At 37.9% G+C, this 27,828-nt stretch overlaps 1 protein-coding gene and 1 long non-coding RNA gene across 2 annotated transcripts in view; both read right to left on the minus strand.

Moving 5' to 3' along the window:
• Positions 1-772: 772 nt before the first annotated feature.
• On the minus strand, positions 773-2,851 carry LOC147507298 (uncharacterized). Its single transcript, XR_015217616.1, has 2 exons — positions 2,416-2,851; positions 773-1,667 (listed from the first exon to the last, which is right to left on the minus strand). It is a non-coding gene; the product is annotated as an uncharacterized LOC147507298 (long non-coding RNA).
• A 15,978-nt stretch (positions 2,852-18,829) lies between these two features.
• Positions 18,830-27,828, minus strand: part of LOC147507299 (carotenoid 9,10(9',10')-cleavage dioxygenase 1-like) — a 49,010-nt gene continuing 40,011 nt past the window's right edge. Inside the window, 11 exon segments of the mRNA XM_086596228.1 lie at positions 18,830-18,898; positions 19,149-19,274; positions 19,340-19,507; positions 19,723-19,784; positions 19,883-20,204; positions 25,979-26,117; positions 26,198-26,260; positions 26,407-26,488; positions 26,572-26,650; positions 26,951-27,133; positions 27,251-27,510. Of these exon segments, the coding sequence (XP_086452354.1) occupies positions 18,830-18,898; positions 19,149-19,274; positions 19,340-19,507; positions 19,723-19,784; positions 19,883-20,204; positions 25,979-26,117; positions 26,198-26,260; positions 26,407-26,488; positions 26,572-26,650; positions 26,951-27,133; positions 27,251-27,510 (1,553 nt within the window).

A 27,828-nucleotide genomic window follows, 5' to 3' on the forward strand; every position in this document is an offset into this window, starting at 1 on the left:
AGAAAACAGGAGAGAGGAAATAGAAAGAGAGTTTGAGTCATAGTACAAAATATCGGGATATGGCAAAATATCGACTTCTGATTTATGGATATGTATCGTGGATATATCCTCCTGTGTGGGGATATATTACATTTTGGCATTTGTAAATATCGTGGATATATCGACAAATATCGACAAATATCCACAGACTATATGTGGGTATTTCTGACTGCAAATATCGTGGATATATCGTGATATATCGACAAATATCGATAAATATCCACAAATATCAACAAATATCGACAAATATCTATATTTTCTTTAAATGTGGTCATTATAAAGGTTGAATTTGATAAGTCCTTACAAGTGTGAATAATGTAGAAGATTGTGATGGGTCGAGTTTTGACTGAGCTAGCTTTAGGACGAGCTGCCTACATATCAAGATTTTGTGATGAACTTGAATCAAGTCAGACATTGTTCCCCCCTTTCCTCTGTCAGCTCAAGTCCCTGTCTTGATGAGAATAAATGAGCTTTTAGACAGTATATTTATAAGCGAGACTGATGCTACGACTTTAACTAACACAAACTCGTTGAGCGTTCGCCCGTTCGTGCATGTGCGAGTTGTCACCTGGCTTACGGGCGAGGTGTTATGTTGTAACGATCTATCATGAGTCCTGGAGGTTATCACCTCGTTCTAGACAAGGTGCTATGTTATAACGATCTTCCATGAGTTTTCCTGATTCGTGTTGGACACGTGCATAATATATATAAATATATTATTCCCTCACAGTCATACTTTTAATATAAATTACTCTCTAATACTCAAAAATACACCTCAGAATTCCTACATATTACATTGACTTTTCATTCTTTAACAATGAATCTTGAATTTTTTTTCTACATATTACAATACTTGTTGCACTTGCACTGAGCGTTCAATCATATAGCACATCTATTAGATCTTCTGTTGTGATTGAATCCATGATGAGAGCGTGAAGGCCTATAACCCTGATGTCCATAGATGCCTCGCCTATAGAGTCTATCCAACACTCTAACGTCTTTAGGAGACGACAAACACAACTCCAATCCACTTAATCAGTTGTCAATATGACGTGTTCAATTACACCACTTGCCAAAACTATGCTCCCACTAGTATCCTCCCCATCACTGCCATAAACCGCATCCATCATCTTGATCAGGCAATCTACAACATATTGTAGCCCTTTGGTTGAAGCCAGGATTTTACATCCTTCAATGGAGGTTGTTATTTGGGACAATAGGGGAAGCATAAATAAAATAGAATAGAATGGTCTTGGTTCGTCCTCACCCTTGATGGAAAGAAGGTACTTGAGAAGATCCAGAGCCTTTAGCATGCAGGCAAAGGGTGATTCCGCCAAGTACTTCCCAACAAACAACACTGAATCAAGAAGATCCTCTCTTTTTCTATGATCATGATCCTTTGCCTCTTGCAAGAACTCTAGAACGTTACCCATCGTCTCGTTCAGACCATTGACCATCATTATTTCCATGCTTTTATCAATATAACTCTCATTGATTTCAGAGACGTTTTCTGCTGAGACCGATTTTATCATCTTTTCTGTTGAGACTAATTTCATCATCTTTTCTTATGATGATTCCTTCACGTATGAATCTTCAGCACAGATGCGCGCACACAAGAACAACTAACCCTAGCATTTCCAGAGAGATAAGAGATAAGAGAACGAAGATAACAATAAAACAGTCACTGAATACCAAAGACACGTGGCATCTTTAATTATTACAAAGCTCAGGACGTGATATAGACCAACTAAGCAAAACCTAAACTACCGCGAGACAGAAAAAATCCTACAAAAATTTCGCAGAATTTCCTCTTGTATTTTCGACATTTCATAAATTTAAATCTGTCATAACCTTCAAATCCAATAAAACTACACCCAACTACTAAAAGAAATACTGATTCCGCAGAACCGGCTACTTAACCATCTCGACTAGTGCCAGTTAAGTCAAGTAACCAATCCTCGAATCAAAAAAATCCTACAAAAATTTCGACAGAATTTCCTCTGTATTTTCAACATTTCATAAACTTAAATCCTGTCATAACTTGAAAATTCAATAAAACTGCACCCAACTACTAAAAGATATACTGATTCGTAGAACCGGCTACTTAACCATCTCGACTAGTGCCAGTTAAGTCAAGTAACCAACACTCAAATCAAAAGAAAACAATTTATATACAAACAAATCCCAGAAACCCTAATTTAGGTCTTATACAATACAAACTAACATACATACATCTCTACGTTATCATAACAACCTCAACAATATATATCACGTCTTCCACACTACTTATACATCAAAACCCATCTTCCAAAACAAAAGAGCTCAAATATGATACAACTTCATCATAAAACAAATAAAATTGATCAAATACAATACCTTCTAGCCGCGATTAGGTCTCCCACTGCTGTTCTCCATCTGCGTTCCAACACAGAATGCACCCCCATGCAAAAAACATATTACGAGGGGGTAAGCATAAAGCTGGTGTGAGTGATTTAGGGATAAGGCAGGTAGTTCCTCCCTCATAGGCATCGTAGTTCCTTATTACCCTTAACAAAATAATCAAAGTATCATATACGCGATTATACAAAATAACTATATTTAACTTTTCTTTTACCTTTACCCAAGTTAGTTTTTCATAGGGTAGACACGCGCCCTGCACAAAGAGTTAGTAGGGTCACCCTCTTGCAAATCACAATTCAATCAAGTGAATATAACTAACACTTAAGACATTCGTAACTTAACTATATCATCATATTTTATTTATAACATTGCAGACAAATATCCTTAGCCACGACCACGATAGTCACTTCTACACACTACCGCGGATCGATACATATATCCGGGAATGACAATCTTTGGTGGATCGGAACATCGCCCGACATTCCTGTGTACTTCCTCCTCTAGTGTACCTAGGGCCCGTTCTCGATTCCACTTCAATAGAAGGTAGGTCGTTTCTTGGTCCTCATATTTGTCGGCGTTGTATGCATCCCGTGCTTCCTTGGCAATGGCCTTGCATTTCTTGGCATACTCGATTCAGAACCAGCTCCTCCTTCACTTGGCGTTTGCACCGCCAATGTCATCCTCTCCAACGCCTCATCATTACTCTTCTTCTTCGACGTTCCTCCGCCTCCCTCTTCTCCATCTCCCCGGACAGCCCGGAGATTCGCCAACTCGTCCTTCACCTTCTCCATTCACCACTCTCCAACTCAGCGATCCGTGCTATCTCGCTTCAACTTTTGATATCCCATCAACAAATGCGCATAATGACACATAACATCTAAGTTCAGATCGCTCATCAAAAATAAATCAACACCTCCACGAACATCAAAGCTTACCAAGCATTGAGCGGATCCATCGCTCTTAGATTCTGCTTTAAGCTCTTGGTGTCCATCTCCCCCCTGTCCCCATCCAAGACTGAAACGTCTAGGACCACGGCTTCGCGATCGGGGCCACCTTGAAGCTGCAGATCCGTTTTTCTTCACGAGCACTTTCGTCCCCGGACCGCTCATCAACGTAGACCAGGTGGCGATCCATTCGTTACCGTCACCGATTGTGTGGTGTTACGCTTCTTTCGCCTCCCTTGGTAAAAGCGGACCTTCCCCTTTCAGCGGCCGGTGTCCATTCCAAAACCCGTGCTGCATCCACTCACTCCAAGACGGGCATCCTCAAGTTCAGTCCCCCAAATTGATGTTTCTCCGCTTTTTCCCCTGGTTAAACTCGGTGAAGTTTGCGGCAAGATGCATTGCTTGTCCAGCCACCTTAGTCGCCCTCTCCCTCGAGGGCCTTCGCAATTTGAACTTCCAGGGAACAAACTCCACCTCCTCCCTCCCTCCTATTCCCCGAGGAGCAGGCCCAATAGTACCAGCCCCTCCTCTCACGGCGGTTTGTCGAGCGAGAAATCATAATCCCCGACAACTCCGTCCCCCTCCAGCAGCCGACAACCTCACAAATTCCACTTCAATTGCGGGGACTCTTTCCCCGAACTAGATGCCCCGCATCACTACGTTCTTTACCATCCTTTTCCTCTCCTCCCCGGTCACCGGTTAAGCCACCATCCTTTACAAAAAAACGATATACAATACTTTACGTTAACGTGATAGGGAAAAGAAAAGAAAAACATCACGAGAATATTAAGCGACAAATTATGTGCATCCGCCAAAAGTAGAGAAACAAAGCTTCTTTCCATAATTAAGTAATACTTAATCTTGGGTGATTAATTGAACTATTCAAGGTCCAAACTCCAAACGGTGGCCCTTTAACATAAAACCACATAGCAAACATCCCCAACTAAAACCTCCCAAAGATTTGAGTCTAGACTCTAGAGTAGTTATATGTTGTTTGTTTCAAGTAACAAGCATATTACAGTTAAATACTAATCATTTCCTGCGTCAGAATCATCTCCTAGATTGAAATCCTTGACTGCTATTGGATTTCCAATTTGTTTTTTCGCTTGACGAAAGGTTCTTGTTTTTTTTTGCTAAATCTTAGTGATGTACACACTAACACACTAGATTGTCCTGATCCTAATGCATGGAGTTGCCTACTCCGCTTCTCAAATTGGAAGAATGATTGATGGACAAAGCGGACTAATACTTAGAACTACTTTTCTTCCTAAACCACGAGTCTTTAGTCGACAAAATCAATTATAAACTTTGGATAACCTGTTACAGGTTTGTTCTGATCATCTTCCCTCAATGAACTCATCAAAGATATCAATTTTAGAGAGAGAAAAAGTTGTGAAGAAGGAAAAAACTATATGACCATAAGAGCAACTATTCTGTGAGCACTAATGAAGTAATGAGTATATCTTCCGAGGTATTGCGGATAAGACATTGCCTATATAGATAGAAACGAGGAGAGGAAAATATAGAATATCATAATTTTTGGCATGAAGTCACGAATGCTTATTCATAGTTTGGCTTACAATCAGTAACCCTTATGGAATCAGCCCTCACCCCTACCTAAAAATAATATTAATAAATAAACAAACAAACAAATAATAATAATCATCATCGGTGAACACTATGTTCCAATTGCATCCCTCTCGGCAGATGACTACCTTGTAGGCATCATAGATGCAACAGGGGCATAAAACGCAGAACATGTTGGTGCGCCTTGCCAACTCACTAAACTCTACGACAATTTCGGACTAAATACCAGGCACTCCATCTCGGACGAGGCGCCGATCCAAAGATATCCTTGGGGTTTCACAGGCCTAATTAGCAAGGAACGATATCCACATGGCTATGTACAAAAGAAAAATAACCAAAGAATTCCTTTGTAGACATTGAAGAGCAAATACCAACTTAAGTAACTATTCAATTGACAAACTCAAAGGGCCATGATACTAAGTAGTAAGTACAGCCTCATCGTCATGTGAGAACTGCGGTCTTAGCGCCGGAATCGAACTGGCTGTCGGACTAAACTTCAGTCTTGGGGGAACCTAACCAATGTCGGACTACACTCCGGTCTTCGTCCGGAACCTAACAGTTAATCGAACTAAACTCCTAGTGCAACCTCGGTTCGTCACCCTATCTATATTGGTCAAGGTGCCTTTCAAGCATACCCGAGGGTATCATAGTTGCCGATCTTAAAGATGAGCGAGAACCTAGCTCTATTACCCGTTTGTAAGGACCCACTCCATCACCATGTCGCCATTTTGGTAGGGGCTGGATTATGTTAGGTAAATAACTAAATATGGGTCATGAGTCAAATTAAGTAGAGAGAGCGAAAAAATAATACTAATGCTAATCGGTGATTGAAAGGAGAACATTGATCAAGCTTTCAGGTGATTTAAAGTCAATCAACTTAACAACTCAACTTAACTTTGAAATGCTTATACAATAGACCTCCTTTAAAACACATTTCCGCGGTATAGTAATGGTCACAATTTCATCCGAAAACAAGTTATTTTAATCAATAATTCGACACTTTTATTTGATGCTAAGCCATACCTTGGCAACACATTGAATATTCATCACCCGAGCATCTAGAATTGGTTGTGTAGTCCTCTCGACTTGTTCCTACCATTTCGGTCCTACCATCAAAATTCGCAAAGTTCGCAAGCTCTTGTCGCGAGAGTGGAGAAGAAGGAGCTTTTGTAGCCATCAAAATTCGCAAGCTCCGTGGGAGGGTAGAGTAGTTCGTGGGGGAGGAGGAGTAGCCTTTATTAATTTTGTTAAATCCGGTTTGCAATTGTTCGTCGGTTTGCAATAATTCTCTCCTTTCAGCACCAATTATCTCCGATAATATCGGCATTAAAGCATATCGTCGATATTTCGCGATATATCAACAAATATCGTCGATAAATGTATTGGTATTTATCCAAATTAGTATCACGAAATTTATATATCCATCTCTGAAATCTCGATATTTATCGCGATATTTTTGTATTATGGTTTGAGTTGTTATTTTATTTTTATCAACCAATCACAGTCAATTTTAGATGTTTTTTTTGTGCTGGGCCATGCGTTTTAGTTTTATCCTTTTTTTTTTCAATTTTTTTTTTTGGGACAAAACTGTTTGTTCAGTTCTGTCTCTGTCACTTCTGGACGCTTTTTCACTGTTTACTTTTTGTTGGGTCCTATCACAAAAAAAGTCAATAAAAAATAAAAAGTTAAGCAAATGTAATTCACGTGCTTTTATGGATAGAGCAGGAGAAAGGGACTACCGGACTAGGCTCTTTTTTAGGCTACTAAACAACAAGCATATATCCCCATTTCCATTTCCATTTCCATTTCATTGACACTGGTTATACCATTTTTTAAGTGAAGGGTTCTTCTAAGAATAATGGTGTCAGTTTGTAATGGTAGCAGGTACCCGTTACTTGTGAGTTGCATACATTCTACCTCATTAGAAACCTAGCTCACGAGTGAGTTACTTATTAGCATCGCCATAATTTTTTTTCTAAGCAAGCAAATATTGTATTAAGAGTAAAAAAAAAGGTGTACAAAATACAAGGTGGACTTATTGTTGTGCCCCCAAAAACTATGGAGCACACCAATCCAATGCAACGGAAGCGAACAACCAATATCAAATGTGATAGAAGCAACAAATCACAACAACGGTTTATGAAATCAACTAATAACTCCTAATAAAAGTAGTCAACAATGTAAACTACTCACCAATTCAAACAAACAACCAAGAGAAGAAAGACAAAGATTTACGTGATTTGGCTTGTGCCTAATCCACAACCAAATAGAGAAATTTACAATAGAAAAATATCCAAAATAGTACAATAAGCTATCACCTTAATTCCAAAAAATCTCCAAAATTTCCCAAGAAGAAACTCACAAATCTCTTTTTTTTCTCTCCTCACAACAATGTTCTCTCAACTCTTTTCTAACCCTAAAACAATGTTCCCTTATATAGTGTGAGTACATGTGCAGACTCAAGTTTGGTCGACTATGACATTATAAATGTCATACTTGCCTCAATGTTATGTCACTTCTTATGACATACTTTAGCAAACCACTTTTCTCATTCGAACTGAAACGCCGAACAGACACAATTCTGCATGTATGTCGCCAACAATGTCATATTTCTCATATAGATCTGTTCGGCTCTATAGTGCTGAACAGAAACATTTCAACCATATGTCGCCAACAGTGGCATATTTCAACAATTCTCCACGTACCTCTGCAAGAATTTCCTAAATATGAGCCGATCAACCAGACCAACCAAACACCAAACAACGAATAAGAGAACCAAACAACCAACCAATGTCCCAGAAGACCACCAGAGCTGCACCACATAGTGGTTGCCTACGTACCCGGTCAAGGGCTCAAGCCTTCGTAGTTCTTCCATACCCCCCAATAAAGGGGTCAATCAACAACCATGCCCATATTAATGCCCGGAAGGGCGTGAGTCCCTCAATGGATCACCAACAAACTTCATCACAATGGGGTCAAAAGTACCAAATACCATCTCCACTGAGTATACTGAAGATGTTCCAATACCATCTCCTAGAATATGAGATGTTCCAACACCCTGAAACCTCATATGGCTTCCAACAACAAATGACTTCACAACTTCATCATGCTCATGGGCTTGAGCATCTACAACTTCAACTATGGCTTCATTTTCATCATCAGTTGTGTACCCATCTACATCACAAAGAGCGGCATCAATCTCCACCGTTTGAGATATCTCTCCAACATCCGAACAAACATTCAAATCAAAATACCTAAAAGAAACAAATTTGTGTTTCTTCCCAAAACCACTTTCTTCCTTCATGGTAGAGTTTCCAACAACAACATAGGTATAATGATCTCCACCTGCACCAACCACACTTCCATTAAGAAAGTACAAATTCTTTCGTCTTGTCCCTTTTATCACCACACGAGTACCTACGACAACCTTTAGAACCCCATATTCAAACACAACTTTCATACCATCTGACTCTAAAGAACCCAAAGATATGAGGTTAGATTGCAAATCCGACACATACCGAACACCAACCAATTCTCTAACTGCACCATCAAATATTTTCAACCGGATAGTTCCCTTTCCACGTATTCTGCAGATATGGCTATTACCTAATAGAACATCTCCACCATCCACCCCCTGGAAGCTAGTCAACAAAACCCTATTGGGACACATATGCCGAGAACATCCAGAATCAAGAATCTACTCCCTCGTGGAGCAACCAACCATCGAAGCATTAAAAGAAAAATATGAACCGTCATCACTACCTCCATCTTGTGCAGCATTCACACTTTCAGTATTCGAAGAATCTTGGTCCTTCGATTTCAGCCTAGGACATTCAAACTTCTAATGTCCTTTCTTGTGGAAAAAGGCACATTGGTCTTCATCTAATCTATCACGTCTCACTCTTGAAGTCTTGATGTAGAGCGAGATCCACCACATCTACCATTATTCCTTTCATAGTTTCTTTCCCTCACAACAACCAAAGCTTCAGGCATAGATGACTCCTTATAGACAGTGAGGTCCTTCTTCCTATACTCATGATTCACCAATGTTGTAGCCACCACTTTATAATCCAAGCTTTCCTTTCCCGCCATCAAATTAGATGCGAGATACTCGAGATCATCCGGAAGGAAATTCAAAAGGCATACCACCTTGTAGTGCTCAGGCACTCTTTCCTCCAAATTCAATAAGTCGGTAATGAACTTATTAAACTCATCCAAGTACTCAAACAAGGTAACACCTGACCTCATATTCATCCGGAAAAGCTTCCTCGTCAAGAACACTTTATAATGAATGATTTTCGTCATATACTTGTCTTTAAGCTTCTTCCAGAGTTCTTTAGCAGAGGTTTCCTTCATGACAAAGTATTTTTGCTCCTTTGCCAAACAAAGTCGAATAGACCCACAAACTTGTTTATTCAACATTTTATTCCCGCTCTACTTCTGGCATTGCCTCAGGTTTTTCCTCCGAAGCTTCATCCAAATTTTCTTTTGCTAGAACATTTATAACTTCACACTACCACATGCCAAAATTGTTTTTGCCATTGAACTTTTCGACATCAAATCTTCCCACGCTAACCGTTTTTATTTTCGAATTAGAAGAAGTTCCAACATTAGGAGTCTCATCATCACTAGATAGGATTTGTCATCCTCACAATTTTCACACACCACAAACACCAACAACCAAAGAAACACCCTTTTGGGAATTTTTTCAAACACTACCAATACGGATAACAACCAAAGAAACCAAAAAATGATTTCAAACAAATTTCCACCACAATCAATCACCAACTAAGCCAAAGTAGAATATTTAGCTCCGATACCAATTTGTTGTGCCCCCAAAAGCTATGGAGCGCACCAATCCAATGCAACGGAAGCGAACAACTAATATTAAATGTGGTAGAAGCAACAAATCACAACAACGGTGTATGAAATCAACTAATAACTCCTAATAAAAGTAGTCAACAATGTAAACTACTCACCAATTCAAACAAACAACCAAGAGAAAAGAGACAAAGATTTACGTGGTTTGACTTGTGCCTAATCCACAACCAAATAGAGAAATTTCTAATAGATAGAATATCCAAAAGAGTACAATGAGCTCTCACCTTGATTCCAAAGAATCCCTAAAGTTTTCCAAGAAGAAACTCACGAATCTCTCTTTTTCTCTCCTCACAACAATGTTCTCTCAACTCTTTTCTAACCCTAAAACAATATTCCCTTATATAGTGTGGATACATGTGCGGGCTCAAATTTGGTCGACTATGACATTATAAATGTCATACTTCAATGTTATGTCATTTATTATAACATATTTCAGCAAACCACTTTTCTCATTCGGAATTGAAATGCCGAACAACTATAATTCTGCATGTATATCGTCAACAATATCATATATCTCATATAGATATGTTCGGCTCTATAGTGCCGAACATAAACATTTCAACCATATGTCGCCAACAGTGGCATACTCCAACACTTATAGCCCGCTAACAACAGCAGTATTACAGCAAGTACGTTGATCAAATCTAAAATATGTTTGGTGAGGGACCTTCCATATCATGTATCTTTCACTCCATGCACAGTCTACACCCTCCTATACAAATCATCGAGAGAAATAAAACTGCATTCCTTTTGCAACACCATCACCACACAATTCACAATCATTGGTAAAGAATCAAAAAGTTAGTCCTCCAATCACAATCACAATATGCAGCGCACAAACTCACACCAACATTACAAGAGAATAAGTTCTTGTATCTTTAACTAAACTGACCTAACACATATGTTGCTGCCATATGAACTGGCCGATCACACTAGCTTGCTATTTTTAATGTAATATGGCAAGCTGAAAAGGACGACTGTTAATAAAAAAAGAAATATGTAACTTGGCAATAGAAAATTTCAAAGAAGCAGGAACGAATTGACCAAACGTCACTTGGTTGTTGGCCAATCGTAACACAAATAATTAAACTGACTAGGATGCATTGAACCAGTGATATGTGGCCAAACAAAAGGTGGTAATCAGGGTTCTCAATTGGTAGAGCAAATGAAAGCACTTATGTCATCACTTGGTTTTATTCCTTTAGGTGTAAATGAGTTCCCTTTTGGCGCTTGTGTTCGCTGCAGAGTGCAGATTTGGATTCTCTCCAAGTATTAGGCAAAATAATCGATGCACCTTCACTCTATATTTTCCCATTTTACTCTCCCACGCACCATGTCATTCTAAAATGCTTTCGCTGCAGTAGAATCAGATTCTACGTACCCAAATGTTTATACAATGTCAAATGCTTTTGTATCCGAGATTACAGCCCAAGGACAAAGCCCAATAGTAATTTCACTATAAGTTCACTTCAATTTTAATTTTGCTATAAGTCCAAAATCAGGATGACATCATTGTATGTCATCATTTTTTATTTATAATTTCGGTTCAATAATACATTTTCGTTAATAATTTCGGCTCAAGGACAAACCGGGTGGACGTCATCATATGAAAATTAACTATGTAAATTTAAATTTTCGTATGTAAATTTAAATTTTGCGTATGAAAATTTCAATTTACATAATATTTTACATATAAAAATTTAAATTTACATAGTGATGTCAACCCGTGTTTTTGGACTTAGGGCCAAATTAAAATTCAAATGGACTTAGGGAAAATATTTTTTGAAAATTGGGCCCTTAGCCCAATTACTTGATTAGCAAACCATACAACATAGTTTGTAGCCACACCCATATCCTACATCCAGTCTATACTCCCTATAGGCATTGTTCTAAAAATCGGTATAGGCGGCCACCTAGGTGTTGCCCAACCGACTCGCCTAGGCCCAAGTCATTTAAAAAATCGGTGGACTGATTAGGCCGGGTCTAGGTAAACCGATTAGGTGGTCTAGGCGGTCCAGTTAAGGTTTTTTTTTTTTTTTTTTTTTTTTTTTGAATAATTAAATGTTGAAAATTAAAGACCCGTGCAGGCTTAAGATTTGAATGAGTTTAAAAAACTAAAATTCAATGTAAATTATATATCACTATAAGAAAGAGCATGCTTTTATATGAAGTTGATTTTCTTAAACTATTACGCATTTTTGTAATAAGTATATTTGTTTGCGTTTATTTTTTGAATTATGGTAAATGATTTTCTTCATTTCTTGTAGTATAGGTGTGTATTCGATTATCGAAAAAAAAAAAAAAAATGTGTGTATTCCTATATATATTATAAGATATATTTGGAAAAAAAAACCCGCCTAGCGCCTAGCCCGTCTAGACCACATTCGATCTGTAGGCAATGTTCTAAAAAAATGCTAGGGTGGTAGTAGTCATGGTGGAGAGCCTAGGCTTCTAGCATTTTTAGAACATTGCCTACGATCGAATGTGGTCTATACTTGCCTAGATCGAATTTGGCCCCCCTAATATATTTGGCCCCTATATATCCCCCACTTCTTTTTCTTTTTTTTCCCGATAAATCGCTCCACAACATGCTATGTCAGATGAAGAAACGTCTATATATATATTTCATTCGAGAGGGAAAACTGAGTAGAACCCTAGAGCTCTCAAGTTTTAATTAAATTCACAAAAATTGCCTGCTGCCTAGACGGGCTAGGCGCTAGGCGCTCTCCCACCGCACGACTACCGCCTAGCATTTTTTAGAACATTACCTACAGATCGAATGTGGTCTATACTCCATACAGATCGAATTTGGCCCCGCAATATATATCGCTCCCTGCCTCCCACTTCTTTTTCTTTTTTTTTCCCGATAAATCGCTCCACAACATGCTATGTCAGATGAAGAAACGCCTATATATATATTTCATTCGAGAGGGAAAACTGAGTAGAACCCTAGAGCTCTCAAGTTTTAATTAAATTCACAAAAATTGCCTTTTTATAACAATTAAGGGCCTTTTTACATTCTTAACCCAATCTTTTTTGATATTTAATGAAAAATGTTATGGGTAAAACTGTCATTAAATAGCATCTGGAAGGGGTAGAATAGTCATCATCTTAGACTTTTAGGAAAACATAACAAGCAACTCCGAATCCGCTGAGAATGTGAACGGACAGTAGTATGTTATGGATCTTTTTTGAATCATTTACAAGACAGATAATGTATGAGATGCGTCCATACTCCATATCTAGGCACGTTACAACCAACACTACCGAACACAAGCGACAACAAGAGAAAAACTTTTTTTTTTCCGATAATATCAAGAGAAAAACTTAACTACAAATACAATCGACTCTTTGCACTTATCAATATAAAACTTCTTGTGGTTGAATGTGTTGTATGGAGATAAAATAAAACAATAGAAGACAAGGACAGAATAACAGGTAATAACCAAGAGAAAGATTTCGCCCATTCCAAGGATGAGGTAATAACCAAGGGAAAGATTTCGCCCATTCTAAGGATGAGTTTTTGTTTCTCTGTAGGTTGGGGTGAAGGCAGCACGAGTTCTATCTTTCTCTCTGGAATCGATTGGATACCCTCTATGGACACAGCAACAGTGTTTAGGTAATTGGTAAGCCACTACCCACTAGACAATAAGCCCAAGCCCGACCCGACGCGACTCGGCTCGGTTCGGTGCGGGGCGGGCGGGTGGCTTTGGGTGAGTCCTCCCTCCTAACACAAAAGATTTTGTACCCTAAGGGCACGCCCTTATGGTAGAGGAATTCCTCATATACCTCACTTGCTATTGGTAGTTCACCAATGTGGGACTAAACACAATGCACTAAAGTGGAGAGAACACACATAGTTCATCTCCTCCACTTTGCACACACACACAAGTATTTTGAAATACTCTTGGAGATTCCAACAATTCCCCACTATTTCAAAATACTAATAGTCCCCCACTATTTTGGAATAAGATATTACAAAAGAAAATGGTTAACGAAATGCCAGAGAGAATCGAAAAACCAATGCATAAGATACTGATGTTTTTCGGGCTTGAACCAGTCATAGGGTAACATGTGTTATAATACGTGAAAGTGGTGGATTAAAAAAATCTTTGAACCAACACTCCCTTGTAGTAAAATAGAGCACATGCACCCACATTGTTCTTTCATTATATGTCTGTTCTGCGGTGTTGCGCTTTTTGGCCCTTGCGCTGCCTGTGTTCCATGAATGCTCTAGAGTACTTGCCTGAATACTTATAAGAACCGACCTAGTTCTACATTCACATAGGTGGATATCCATCAAGTGTACATTGTACTTAAAATACACTATCTCATAAAAATAATGGAATATAGATTCCATTAAGAGTAAAATAACTCATCCTTTCTCATTGCAATTCAAGTTATACAAAGTATAAAAAAATGCTATCTAGTCATAGGGTGGGACGTCTCAAAGAAAGACAATAGCATACCGGGCGGCGAGGGTGACTTGTTTTTCCCTTTGAACCTACTTCATGGGATCTCCAATCACATAGGTGGGGTTGCCGTCGATTAATAAGCTCTATCTAAAAGCAAAAGTCCTATCTCCCTCGACGTTTCAACCACTTGTCTCTTGTTAAGAGGTTTTGTCAGAGGATCGGCCAAATTTAACTCTGACCTCACATAATCTAGAGCCACAACTCCAGATTCCAGCAGCTGCTTTATAGACTGTAGTCTCAAACGAATATGCCTACTTTTCCCATTATACAATTTGCTCTTTGCCTTTGCTATCGCGGCCTGACAGTCACAATGCATAGATACAGCTGGAGGTGGTTTTGTACCAATAGGAAGATCTGCCAAGAGGTTTCTAAGCCACTCAGCCTCGGCACTTTGCTTTATCTAAAGTAATAAGCTCGGACTCCATAGTTGAACGAGCTATCAAGGTCTGCTTAGAAGATTTCCAAGCGACTGCACCTCCACCTAGGGTGAAAATATAACCACTAGTGGACTTGATATCATGAGAATCAGATATCCAGTTTGCATCACAATAACCCTCTATCACAGGTGGAGTTTGTCTAAACCGTATACCGTAATTCATTGTTCCTCTCAAGTACTTGGCTAGTCTCTCTAACGCACTCCAATGTTCCTAGCTAGGACAATGAGTGTATCTGCTTAACCTGCTAATTGCATAAGCAATGTCAGGTTTAGTGCAATTCATCAAGTACATGAGACTACCAATAATTTGGGCATATCTAGACTGAAGGACACCATGTTGAGCATTTTTCTAAAGTTCACTATTTGCCTCATAAGGTGTCGACACAGGCTTACTATCATAAAAGTTAAACTTGTTCAAAAACTTCTCAACATAATGCTCTTGTGAAAGCGTATAGCCATCACTGTTTCTGATGATTTTGATTCCAAGAATCACATCAGCTTCTCCCAAATCCTTTATTTCAAATTGGGAGGATAAAAACATCTTGGTGTTTCTCACAACATCAAGGCTAGGACTCATGATTAACATGTCATCCACATATAGACAGATAATCACATATGTATTCACATCAAAAGATTTAAAGTAAATACATTTATTAGCATCATTTATGTGATATCCATTAGACATCATGACATTGTCAAACTTTTCATGCCATTGTTTTGGCGCTTGTTTCAACCCATATAAAGACTTAACCAATTTGCATACTTTTTGCTTATTCCCTGGTACTATAGTACCTTCAGGCTGCATCATATATATTTCTTCATCAAGATCACCATTCAAAAATATAGTTTTTACATCCATTTGATGAATAAATAAATTATAAATAGTAGTGAGAGCCATTAGAACTCTTATAGAAGAAATCCTAGTTACAGGAGCATAAGTATCAAAATAGTCAATGCCTTTTTTCTGGGAGAATCCCTTGACTACAAGTCTAGCCTTGTATTTCTTAATTGAACCATCTAGTTTCAATTTCTTTTTGAAGATCCACTTGTAACGTATAGGTTTCACCCCAGGAGGTAGATCAACTATCTCCCATGTGTGATTAGCTATAATCGAATCTAGTTCTGAGTATATAACATCCTTCCAGAAAGGTGCATCTCGAGAACCGATTGCCTCATTATCGTCCACGGGATCATCATCAAAAGAAAAGCGTGTAAAAGTCATCACCAAAATTGGTGGATTTTTTGTCTCTTTTACTCTTTTCGAATTTCTTGTTCGAAAATTTCAGGATCTGTTGATTGTTGTTCACTAGGAGCAACCAACCTCTCAATGCCAATTTTCAAAGGAAACAAATTCTCAAAGAAATCAGCATTTTTACTCTCTATAATAGTGTTAGCATCGACAAGGTTATTATCAAATTTTACTACTAAAAATCTATATGCGACTATTATGAGCATAACCAATGAACATACAATCAACAGTTCTAGGTCCCAATTTTTCTCTTTTTAGGTTCGTTCACTAGAACCTTTGCAAGACACCCCACATTTTGAAGTATGTCGGGTTAGGTACATGACCTTTCCATAACTTCATATGGTGTATTATTCCCTATTTTCTTGTTGGGTATCCTATTCTCGTATATGGTAGCGGATAGGATTGCTTCCCCACAAGTTCGGGGGAAGCTCGGAACTTACAAACATAGCATTCATCATCTCTTTTTAGTGTTACTTTTTTTCCGTTCGGCTACTCCATTAGACTCAGGAGAGTATGGTGGAGTAGTCTCATGAATAATATCATTCTTGTCACAAAAGTCCTAGAAAGGGTTAGACTCATATTCTCCACCCCTGTCAGACTGAAGTCTTTTAATCTTACAGTTAAGCTAGTTTTCAACTTCAGCTTTGTACTTGAGAAACATCTCACCTGCCTCATGCTTGTTTCTAAGTAAATATACCATGGTGTACCTAGAGAAGTCATCTATGAATGTAATATAATAAAACTTCCCCCCTCTAGACATGGTACTTCTGAATTCACCCAAATCCATTATGAATAAGAGTTAGTAATCCGGTTTTATCTCTAGAAACAGTTCTGCAAGGTTTCTTTGTGGCTTTAATCTCAGCACATATCTCACATTTATCATTAGAAAAATCTGAAATATCAGACAATAAACCACATGCTTTCATTCTTTTCATATACTGAACATTCACATGTCCTAGTCTACCATGCCATATATTAAAAGAGTCAAACAAGTAAGCGAAACGATTCATTCTTATTAATAATAATGTTGTCAAGTACATTCAACATGAAAAGACCACTATTATTACAATAACCTTTCCCAACAAAACCCTCATTCTTACGTCGAAGAACTTGTCACTCTCAAAAGTCACCTTGACCCGGCTTTTCCCAAAGAAGAACCACAAAATCAGATTAACGAATCTCGGGGAACATCACGATTACATTACTAAGTGAAAGGGTTTTCCTGAAGTTAACCGGAAGAATCTTGCCTGTTCCCTCAACGAGGAACAGGACCTAGAGTCACCCATATAGACCTTTTCATCTTTCACTAGTATGTAGTCCGAGAAGGCTTCAACATCACCACCGAGGCGTGGCGGGGTGGCACCGAATCTAGTACCCAGTTCTTCTTCCCAAATTGGTCATGAACACTTGTGACACCACAGCAGACAATAATATCATCTCCCTCAACTATATTAGCATTTGGAGGATCATCGATGTCTTTCTTGTGTATGCGCGAAAAAATCCCATGTCGGGTTTACCCTGAAAACATAACAATTTTCATTGCCCGTACCACTCCTTTTAAAAGAAGTGCCTTTGACCTTGAAATTCTTATTTTTGTTGTACTTCTACTTTTTAGAGGTTTGTTAGATTTGGCTGGGATTACCTTCAATGATATTGGCTTTAGAATGGAATTCCTTAGACAACACCTCATCCCCGAAGTCTTGTTCTTTTTTCTCTATGTGAATGTGAATGATCACATCCTCAAGGGTCATCTACTTGCGCTTTATGCTTCATACTATTTTTATAGTGTTTTCCAAGACTTCGGGGAGTTTCTCAATCAAACATCCAAAGAACAAAGGTTTCGGGTAAATTAATACCCTCAGTTTTCAAACCATTAATCAGCACATGATAATCATGGATTTGAGATGTTACATCTCTATCCTCTCTCATATGGAACTTTAGAAAAGTCCCAATAGCATATTTCTGAGTACCAGCATCCTCTATTATGTATTTTTTTGTTCAAACTCTCCCATATATCATGTGCATTCTTATTTGAACAATAAATATCAAAAATTTCATTGGACAAGATACTCAAAATAACATGACGACATACCTTATTCCCATTGAGCCAAAAGCGGCAGATTTCTTTTCGAAATCATTAGAACCCTCCACGGGTGCTGTATCAGTGAGATACTTTGCATAGTTTAGTACATCTAGGGCTGTGAACACCCTTTCTCTCCATCGCTTGAAGTGTGAACCGCTGAAGGATTCAATCTTTGACACATTGGGTAAGTTGCAAGCATTCAATAGAGGTGCAGCATCTCTCATAGTCGAGGTAACTTCCATGACTCCAAAATTGGTTTCTTTGATCGGCGTGGTGTCAACAGGTGTAGACATCTTGTTCTTTCCTTAAGATTGTTGTATGCAGATAAAATAAAACAATAGAAGACAAGGACAGAATAACAGGTAATAACCAAGGCGTGGATTAGGCTGTCCTTAAGGAAAGATTTTGCCCCTTCCAATGGTGCAGAAAGGCAATAATGACGTCTTCCTCACAGGATTCAATGGTTAACAATGACTGACTTTGCACTAGAAACGGACTACCCTCTAGAACAAATGTATAACTCTCTCGGGCCGACAGAAGAAGAAGAAGAAGAAATAGGGATGAGTTTCTGTTTCTCTGTAGGTTGGGGTGAAGGCAGCACGAGTTCTGTCTCTCTCTCTACGTATGTAATGGATGGATACTCGAGTTCTATCTCTCTCTCTGGATACCCTCTATGGACACAACAGCAGTGTTTATATAGAGGAGCAGCCGGATACCAGATGAGAGAAGGACTCCTCAAAGTCGGTTTCCAAAAACAGCTAGGAAGCAGAAACCAACTTGAAGTAGGACACCCACCGAAACTTGCTGCAAAAGCAAAACAAGTTTAGGCAATTGGTAAGCCACTACCCACTAGACAATAAGCCCAAGCCCGACCCGGTTCGGTGCTGGGCGGGCGCGTGTGTGGCTTTGGGTGAGTTATGGTAGAGGAATTCCTCATATACCTCACTTGCTAGTGGTGGTTCACTAATGTGGGACTAAACACAATGCACTAAAGTGGAGAGAACACACATAGTTCATCTCCTCCACTTACACACACACAAGTATTTTGAAATACTCTTGGAGATTCCAACAGAATGGGCCTTGAAACGTAAGTGCCGTGAAATCCATTTGGCACTCTTTGAGGTAGTGTAAGCTTTACAACCGGCTCACCTTCAAAGTTCTTGGTGTCGATTATATGCACCTGCATAACATGAGTTAGAATTGTAGCTAGTGTAATTTTCAGATGGAACTTGATATGAACTTTACCTGGGATACATCAGTCTCTTCGTTGTGAACAAAACAAACAATCCAACCATCATCCTCATCACGACCTACAGGCTTAGATACAAAAGCTGCTCCCGTACAGAAGTTGTTCTCTTCCAACTTGTGATATTCTACCTTTACAATTTCTTCGGAACCAAAGTGCTCCTTTGTCTAAGACGTACGAAATGAAAAATTATTAAATTGTATATGTGACCATGAGGCCGATAATAAAGCCGCACCAATCCACAAGTAAGGCCTGACCTTAAGGCTTAAACACAATACTATGATCAAATTGGGAACACATGCATTTCCTCTCTTTTTAGTCTTAAGCTACTAAAGACTAATAGAAACATCCATTGAAAACGGATATGCAATGCGTCCTTTACCTCTGTTGGTCTAGACAAAAGTTCTTCAAAATAAAGCTTGGCCAACATTCCATACTTTAGGCCTGATGTTGAAGATTTAATAACAAAATCATCAGTATTGTCAAACAATCATTTGTTATTGGAGCAACTTGAAATGGAGTTACGGGATAAATTCCATTACCAGCACTAGAGCTTGCAGTTGGATCTGCAACGTGGGCGTAGCCAAACTTATTTCTTATACCGTTATACTTCTCATTGATCATAGGGAGATCCATACCAAATGAGGTTCCAGTTAGACTCATCTCCTTTACTTCTCCAGATAGCATGTTTAATCTCCATTCATATACACGAGCAAAAAGTTCTCCAACTTCCAAGTTACTACTAGCATTTTCGTCATATTGATAAAGAGGCTTCAGTCCTCGTGAGAACCATTCATCTTTATTGTGACCAAAATCTGGACCTGGTATAACAGATCCCTGATCCCTACATCCCCTAACTACAACCTGTTAATCAGATCAAGGTCTTTAGATATATATGTGTTCAATTGCAAGGAGGTAGCTACTGTTAGAATAGTTGTATGAACACAGCAACTAAAGTAGAAACGTATGAAGGAGCGATAGCAATGAAGAAACAAGGACAATGATGGCGGGAATAACCAAAGCGCTGATTAGGCTGTCCTTAAGGAAAGATTTAAGCCCCTTCAAATGGTGCGTAAAGGCAACAGTGGCGTCTTCCTCACAGGATTCAATGGTTAACAATGACTTTTGCACTGAAACGGACTACCCTCTAGAAACGACAATATAACTCTCTCTCGGTGTCGGACAGAAGAAGAAAGAAGAAAAGGGTTTTGAGTTTTACGTTTCTCCTGAGTTGAGTTTCGATCAAGTCTATTTTCTCTATGGACTCACAATCCTATTTATAGAGGTTAGGAGAAAGAGATCAACTCCTAATAGAACATCAAACTTGCTTTGCTTGCGAGAAAAAGGCAAAACAAGTTTAAACTATTGGTCAAACCACTACCCACAACAAGAAGCCCAAGCCCAAAGCCCGAACCTCCTACCCGATGTGGTGGATAACCAATGTGGGACTATCTACTATGCACTAAAGTGGCGAGAATACCATTTGTTCATCTCCTCCACTTTGCATTGCAAACTCATTAGTATTTAGAAATACACAAGAGATTCCAACAATCCCCACTATTTCAAAATACTAATAGTCCCCACTATTTTGGAATAGGATATTACAAAAAAGAAATGGGTTAACGAAATGCGTCGAAAAACAATGCATAAGATATTCCTTGAACCGGTCGTCATAGTAACAACATGTCTTATAATACGTGAAAGTGGTGGATTAAAAATCTTTGAACCAACATTCCCTTGTAGTAAAATAGAGGACATGCACCCACATTGCTTCTTTCATTATATGCTCATTTGCACGATGTTGCTTTTTGGTCTCATACCTTCACTGTTATGTGAATGCTCTGTAGTACTTGCTGAATACTCATAAGAACCGACCAGTTCTACATTCACGTAGGTGGATATCCATCAAGTGTACATAGCGGTTAGAATACACTATCTCATAAAAAAATAATGGACTATGGATTCCATTAAGAGTAAAATAACTCATCGGCCTTTTCTCATTGCTATTCAAGTTATACAAAGTATATCTGATAATGCTATCTAGTCATAAAGGGGGGCGTCTCAAAGAAAAAGACAATAGCATACCAGAGGCGGCGAGGTGACTTGTTTTTCCCTTTGAACCTAATTCATGGGATCTCCAATCACATAAATTGGGGTTGCCGTCGATTATTAAGCCCTCTATCTAAGGCAAAAGTCCCATCCCCTCGGATATAACCACTTGCCTCCAAAGAAGTGGTTCTAGACATGTGGCCAAACTAAGTCCAACCTAACATAATCTCTAGCAAATGCCGCTGATTAAGTTATATCTCAACTTACATGTATTCTTTTCCCATTGCACATAAGATAACATGTCTTAGCTATTGCAATGAGAGGCGGTTGCAAAGCATATACATCATCGAGGCATTTTAGAGCCAATGGGAAGATTTGCCAAGAGGTTGCTAACCCACTCAAAGATCATCACATGCCTTTTCTAAATGGCGATTAGCTTGGATGATATCCAAGACACTCAATTTCCACCAAAGGTAAACACATAAACATTCTTGGATCCAAAACATATTACCCTTCTAACAAATGATGAAAATCTACTAAATATCGATCCATAATCAATGGCTCTGCTATAGTACTTGGATAATCCGACAATATACATCAAAGTTCCTTATAAGGACACAATGGGTTATCACCGATATGCCATTAATGTAGGCAATGTCATGTCTCACATACATTATCCATCAAGTACAATTGGCTACCAATGATATTGACATATTTAGTATGAGAAAACACAAGGAGATTATTTTTCATAAGATGGATATTTGCCACAAAATGTGTTAACACATGCTTACTATCATAATACCCATACTTTTCAATGAAAATATTTCTACTAAGTGCTTATAACAATATAATGAGACCAACATGAGTTTTAATTCCTATATTCACCGGTCATTCAATTCTCAGAGTGCCCAAATTCCCCTATACCATCCGGCGGTGCGGTTTAAGGTACTGGTATTGGCCTTCAACCATATTCAAACGCGTCAACATCTTGACAACCTGAATATAGCGATTCTGACGAAATGAGTTTAACAACATAATAAACTATCATTTTCAATGGCGGTTTATGATGTGTTTCAAATAGAATTTCTCAATCTCATACACATTCTCAATGCTAGCACTCATGATATTAAATCATCTAAACAAAGAGAGATTAACACATATGTCTTGCTTTGCTCTAAAAGAAAGTACACATTTTTTTTTTATCAACAACGGTACTTTGACATCCATATGACACTAATATGTTGTTGAATTGCTCATGCCATTTATAGGCGCTTGAATCAACTCATACAAAGATTTAACTAAATTGTATACCTTCAGCTCATCACCGGGTACTACTTGGTATTGTAGTTCCAAGACAACTACTCAACTAGAGTCTTTAGAATTGCGTAGAAGAAATTCTAGTTATATGAGCAAGGTTTCAAAATAGTATAAATTTTGTCTCTGATTGAAACCCCTTGGCTATTATTATTAACATTGTATTTTGCAATACAACTATCACGTTTTAGTTTTCTCTTGAAGATGCAATTCAACCTATAGATCCCCCAATAAATCAAGAGTCCAGTTTAGAGGAGTTGTATCCTTCAAAAAAGACACTTCTCATAGACAGACAACTTCCTTATAGGTTAATGAATCTTCCTTAAGAAACATATAAACATCATCACCGTTAATGGTGGAAATACTCATTGATAGTCTTCCAAATTTCTTGTGCAGAAATAATGGGATTATCTTATGTAGTTCATTATGAACATTCAACCACTCTATGCGATTTCTCGAAAAAGCACAACCTCAAATAAAATTAGCATATAAGACATTCAATAATAGTGTGGTATCTACAAAATTGTTATCACTATGACAACTGAAAACAAACATCACTATTATGAGTTTCACCAATGAACATCTACTTGATAATTCTAGGTCTCAAAAAAATATATATATATTTCTTTTAGATTCATTCACAATAGCCTTGGCAAGACACCCCCCACATTTTGAAACATTTTTGGATAGGCCCAAGACCTTTCCATACTTTGTAGTTCAGTGTCTTTCCAATTATCTTGTGTGATGAACTATGGTAAAACAGTGTCATGCATATGGGTCACTACCCCCCACAGTTCAATAGTTACTCAACCTAATCAAACTTACATGCAAAACACATTATACCGCTGCAAAAACACTAAAAAAACAACAACAATAAAATGCACTCTTATGACAAGAATATATTTTACTCAAGTCTATGATTCTAGATCATATTAAACATAGTCATATTATGTTCATGCTATCTATATGAAAGGAAATCCACAAAAGATTCAAATGAATTTTAAAGAATAGAAGAATTAGATGAAAAAGGTTTTACCCGGAGATAATATCATTATCATCCTTCTTTTCATCATTCAACATTCCAACTATCATAGGAGACAATCCACACACTTGTACATCACCTTGGCTATTTATCCATAGTCATGGGAGGATAATGCCTAATAAGACAATCTACAAGCGTTACATCTCCTTTGTCTAAAATAGTCAACTGGAGGATATTGTCTAAGAAGACAAACCATTACCTTACATCTCCTTGACTAAATTAGGTTTAAGAGGATATTGATTGTTTCCTCTCCAATCTCATTACTTAATAATATATGACATGGTTAAACTTCATGTCAATGTTAAATAATGCATTCATGCCAAACATGATAAATATCATATCATAAGTTCGTTAGAAAAGTAAACTTTAACTATCCACAAACAAAAAGTATACAATATTTAAGCAAATCTAGCCACCTGAATATGCAAAACAACCGAGGACTCCACCTCCTCTTTTTATATGAGCTCAAGTAAGATAGAATACCATATCAATAAGACCTCAGTACTACCACAACATCTAATGGCTCAATCCATTAATGTCTTCAACTAGAAAAATTTACCAATAAACTATTATCAAGTTTAAAGTAAATCCATCGATGATTAATATCCAAAACTAGCATGCTACACAACTTTAACATATGCTATATTGGATATAAGCTACAAGTTACTTCATCTAACATGTATTTTCAAAATAGTACAATTATAACCATCGTCTAACAACACGTTCACTCAATAAAGATAAGCAATTATGCATTGAATACATTATAATTACTATCCAAAATTTGAGTGTGGTTGATATTAACTATCTTAAGGTCTCTCTTAGACCATCTACATACATCTACATATGTACAAAGAAAATTAATATCAAACTACTTCTAGTCAAACCAATTAATTCCTCGATAAACACGATAATTTGTTGACTAGGTTATTAAAGAAGTTTAAGCTTTCAGGGATTTCCTCCTAAGAAAAACTAGCATGCAACTCAAGGCAAGAATATCACCATATAATCAAACCAAAAGAATTGCAAAGAGTGAAAGAATACGATACCTAACCGATTGAAAAATCGGATTACCATATTTTCCTCCTTCTAGAAAAACAGTTCAAAAGAACTGTAATTCTGAACCAGCTCATGAAGAATTGGGTATCAAGCCTTATACCACTAGAAAGCTCTTTGAATCAGCTTTTCAACCCAAAAAGCGGATTGCAAAACCGAGTTCTGAGCTGAAAGTTATAGTAGTTTCATTGATCGAGTGACGCAGCAGTCAAAAAGACGAACTTTGACGTTTTTCTTGATAGAAATCTCATATTTGACTCCCACAAACGTAGGAGAAAGGTCTACAACCATATAGGGTTTGATAAACCACAAAAGATCAATAAATATTGAATCTTTAATTGGTTTCCTAACAAAAACGAAATTATTAGAAAATTTCTAAAGTCATAACACAATAACACAAAAATAATTCAAAGTAAAAGACTTATCTTTTTTTGTCATTAAAAGCACTCTCCTTTGTTCTACTACAAAACTCTTTCCTTAAGATTGTTAGAATAGTTGTATGAACACAACAACTAAAGTAGAACGTAAACAGCAGTAGCAAAAGAAAAACAAGGACGGCCGCAAATCGGGAATAACCAAGGCGCTTTAGGGCATCTTTAAGGAAAGATTTCACCCCCTCCAATGGTGCGTCTTCCTCATAGGATTCAATGGTTAACAGCACCGACTTTGCACTAGAAACGGACTACCCTCTAGAACAAAGAATATAACTCTCTCTAAAGAGAAGAAGAAGAAAAGGATTGGTTTGAGTTTTACGTTTTCCGAGTTGAGTTTCGATCAAGTCTATTTTCTCTATGGACTCACATCCTATTTATAGAGGTTAGGAGAAAGAGAGACCAACTCCTAATAGAACACCAAAACTTCTTTGCTTCAAGAAAAGGCAAAACAAGTTTAGGCTATTGGTCAAACCACTACCCACAACAAGAAGCCCAAGCCAAGCCCAAACCCCTACCCCCGATGTGGTGGATAACCAATGTGGGACTATCTACTATGCACTAAAGTGGCGAGAATACCATTTGTTCATCTCCTCCACTTTGCACACACACATTAGTATTTAGAAATACACAAGAGATTCCAACAGCTACTAACAATGTTGTTGTGATATTTTACTTTTTATTAAAACTATAAGCAAGACAGAGCTCAAACAAGTATCCTTTTGAAGATTTTTTGCGTCATTTATTACCTCCTCGCCATCTTCAAAGCAATTGACAATGTGAAATGTGCAATGTGGTGCTACTTCAAACCACCTCACTGAATTACCATCTCCATAGCGAGGCATCACCCCCATCCTTGCATAGTCTTCCTTTCTATACATAAACAATCTGCACATAAGGTAAATAAATTGATAAATGCCAGAGTAGCTATGGATAACCTTAAGATATTTTGAGAAGAATAAACTTACGACCCTCCTTTAATGAGTCTGTTTATGTCTGCAGTAAGGGGAGAATATAAGATAATGTTGTTCCTAAGATCATAGAAACCAAAGCCTATTAGAAAGTCAAATTATAATTTTGAAAAGCAAAAATGTAACTTGGTTTATTTTGGTCCAACTACTTTTGGCTAAAACCTCACACCTAAACTGAGGAGTGGAATGTAACCACCAAAGCTTACTTTTCTGTTACTCCTACATCATGGCAAATGATACTTCTACTGAACTTGAGATCAACTTTACTGAGCAGTTTCTTCCCATCAGCTGCATATAAAATTATAAACAAAACATTGTTCAGATTTTGCTACAGAATTTCTCATTGTGGAATCCTGATGAAGAGACTTTACCTGAGACAACTCCCAGAACAATGAATGGTTTCACCACGTCAGCCCCCAAAATAACTAGCTCCCCAGTTCCAGGAGCTCTCTGCTTGAAGTAATCGCTTTTCATGTTCCTCAACTATTAACCTATGGGCTATGGCCCATATTTTTGTTCACAGCAGATACCTCACACAACAAAAAAACTTTCTAGACTGGAACTATACTTTAAATGAGGACATGCCATAGAACACATCGGAGCAGAGTCTACTGCCGAATTCTTGAAGTAATTTCAAACTTTGCAACTTGTTACAATTTGACTACATCTATGCATACTACATATACTAGTATGACATTCTTAAAAAATATCCAAATGTAAATTGTTGCGAGGGAAGCATAGATGGCAAACCTTTGGATGGCTTGTGAAAGGGCGGCCCCAAGACTTTTCGAGAACCCAACCTCCAACAAGTGTTTCTAGTGTAACAATGTCAACCTCATGTGGCATGTGATTCTCAGCAATTGAATAACACTTCCCCGAGTGCTTGAAAACATTGGTATTCCTACAATGCTTGTTAGCTTTGCCGAATCTCAACTAACACAAAATCAAGTGTTAAAAAAATTGTACATCAAATGGTATATTACATTATCTGGTTTCTATAATTCTAAACTACTAATGTATAATAAAAAAATACCATAGATAAGAGCATACCCAGTTTAGTAGAAAAGCTACTAAAATAGCTGGAGAGTCTCCTTCTATGGCAGGCAAGAAGGATGGTTTGTTTTTTCTCTTTTCTTCCATGTAGCTCTCAGTTTTAACATATTTATTGTTATATAACATAGTCCAACAATCTTGAGTGTCCTTGGTGAAGTAAAAAGCATGAAGCATTCCTTTTCCTTCAATCCAAGAACTGCTCCAGTTTCCAAACAATGAAACAGTTGATTTAAATCCTCCATAAAGGGGATTTGGTCCTGCATTATGTTGGAATTTCTTGTGTATTTCTAAATACTAGTGTGTGTGTGCAAAGTGGAGGAGATGAGCAAATAGTGTTCTCTCCACTTTAGTGCATAATAGATAGTCCCACATTGGTTATCCACCACATCGGGTCGGGTTCAGGCTTGGGCTTGGGCTTACTGTTGTGGGTAGTGGTTTGACCAATTGCCTAAACTTGTTTTGCTTTTTTCTTGAGCAGCAAGTTTTGGTGTTCTATTAGGAGTTGGTCTCTCTTCCTTATCTGTTTAGGAGACCGACCTAACCTCTATAAATAGGACTGTGAGTCCATAGAGGGG

Source organism: Coptis chinensis, chromosome 3, assembly GCF_015680905.1.
Source record: "Coptis chinensis isolate HL-2020 chromosome 3, ASM1568090v1, whole genome shotgun sequence".
In the NCBI taxonomy this organism is placed as follows: domain Eukaryota; kingdom Viridiplantae; phylum Streptophyta; class Magnoliopsida; order Ranunculales; family Ranunculaceae; genus Coptis; species Coptis chinensis.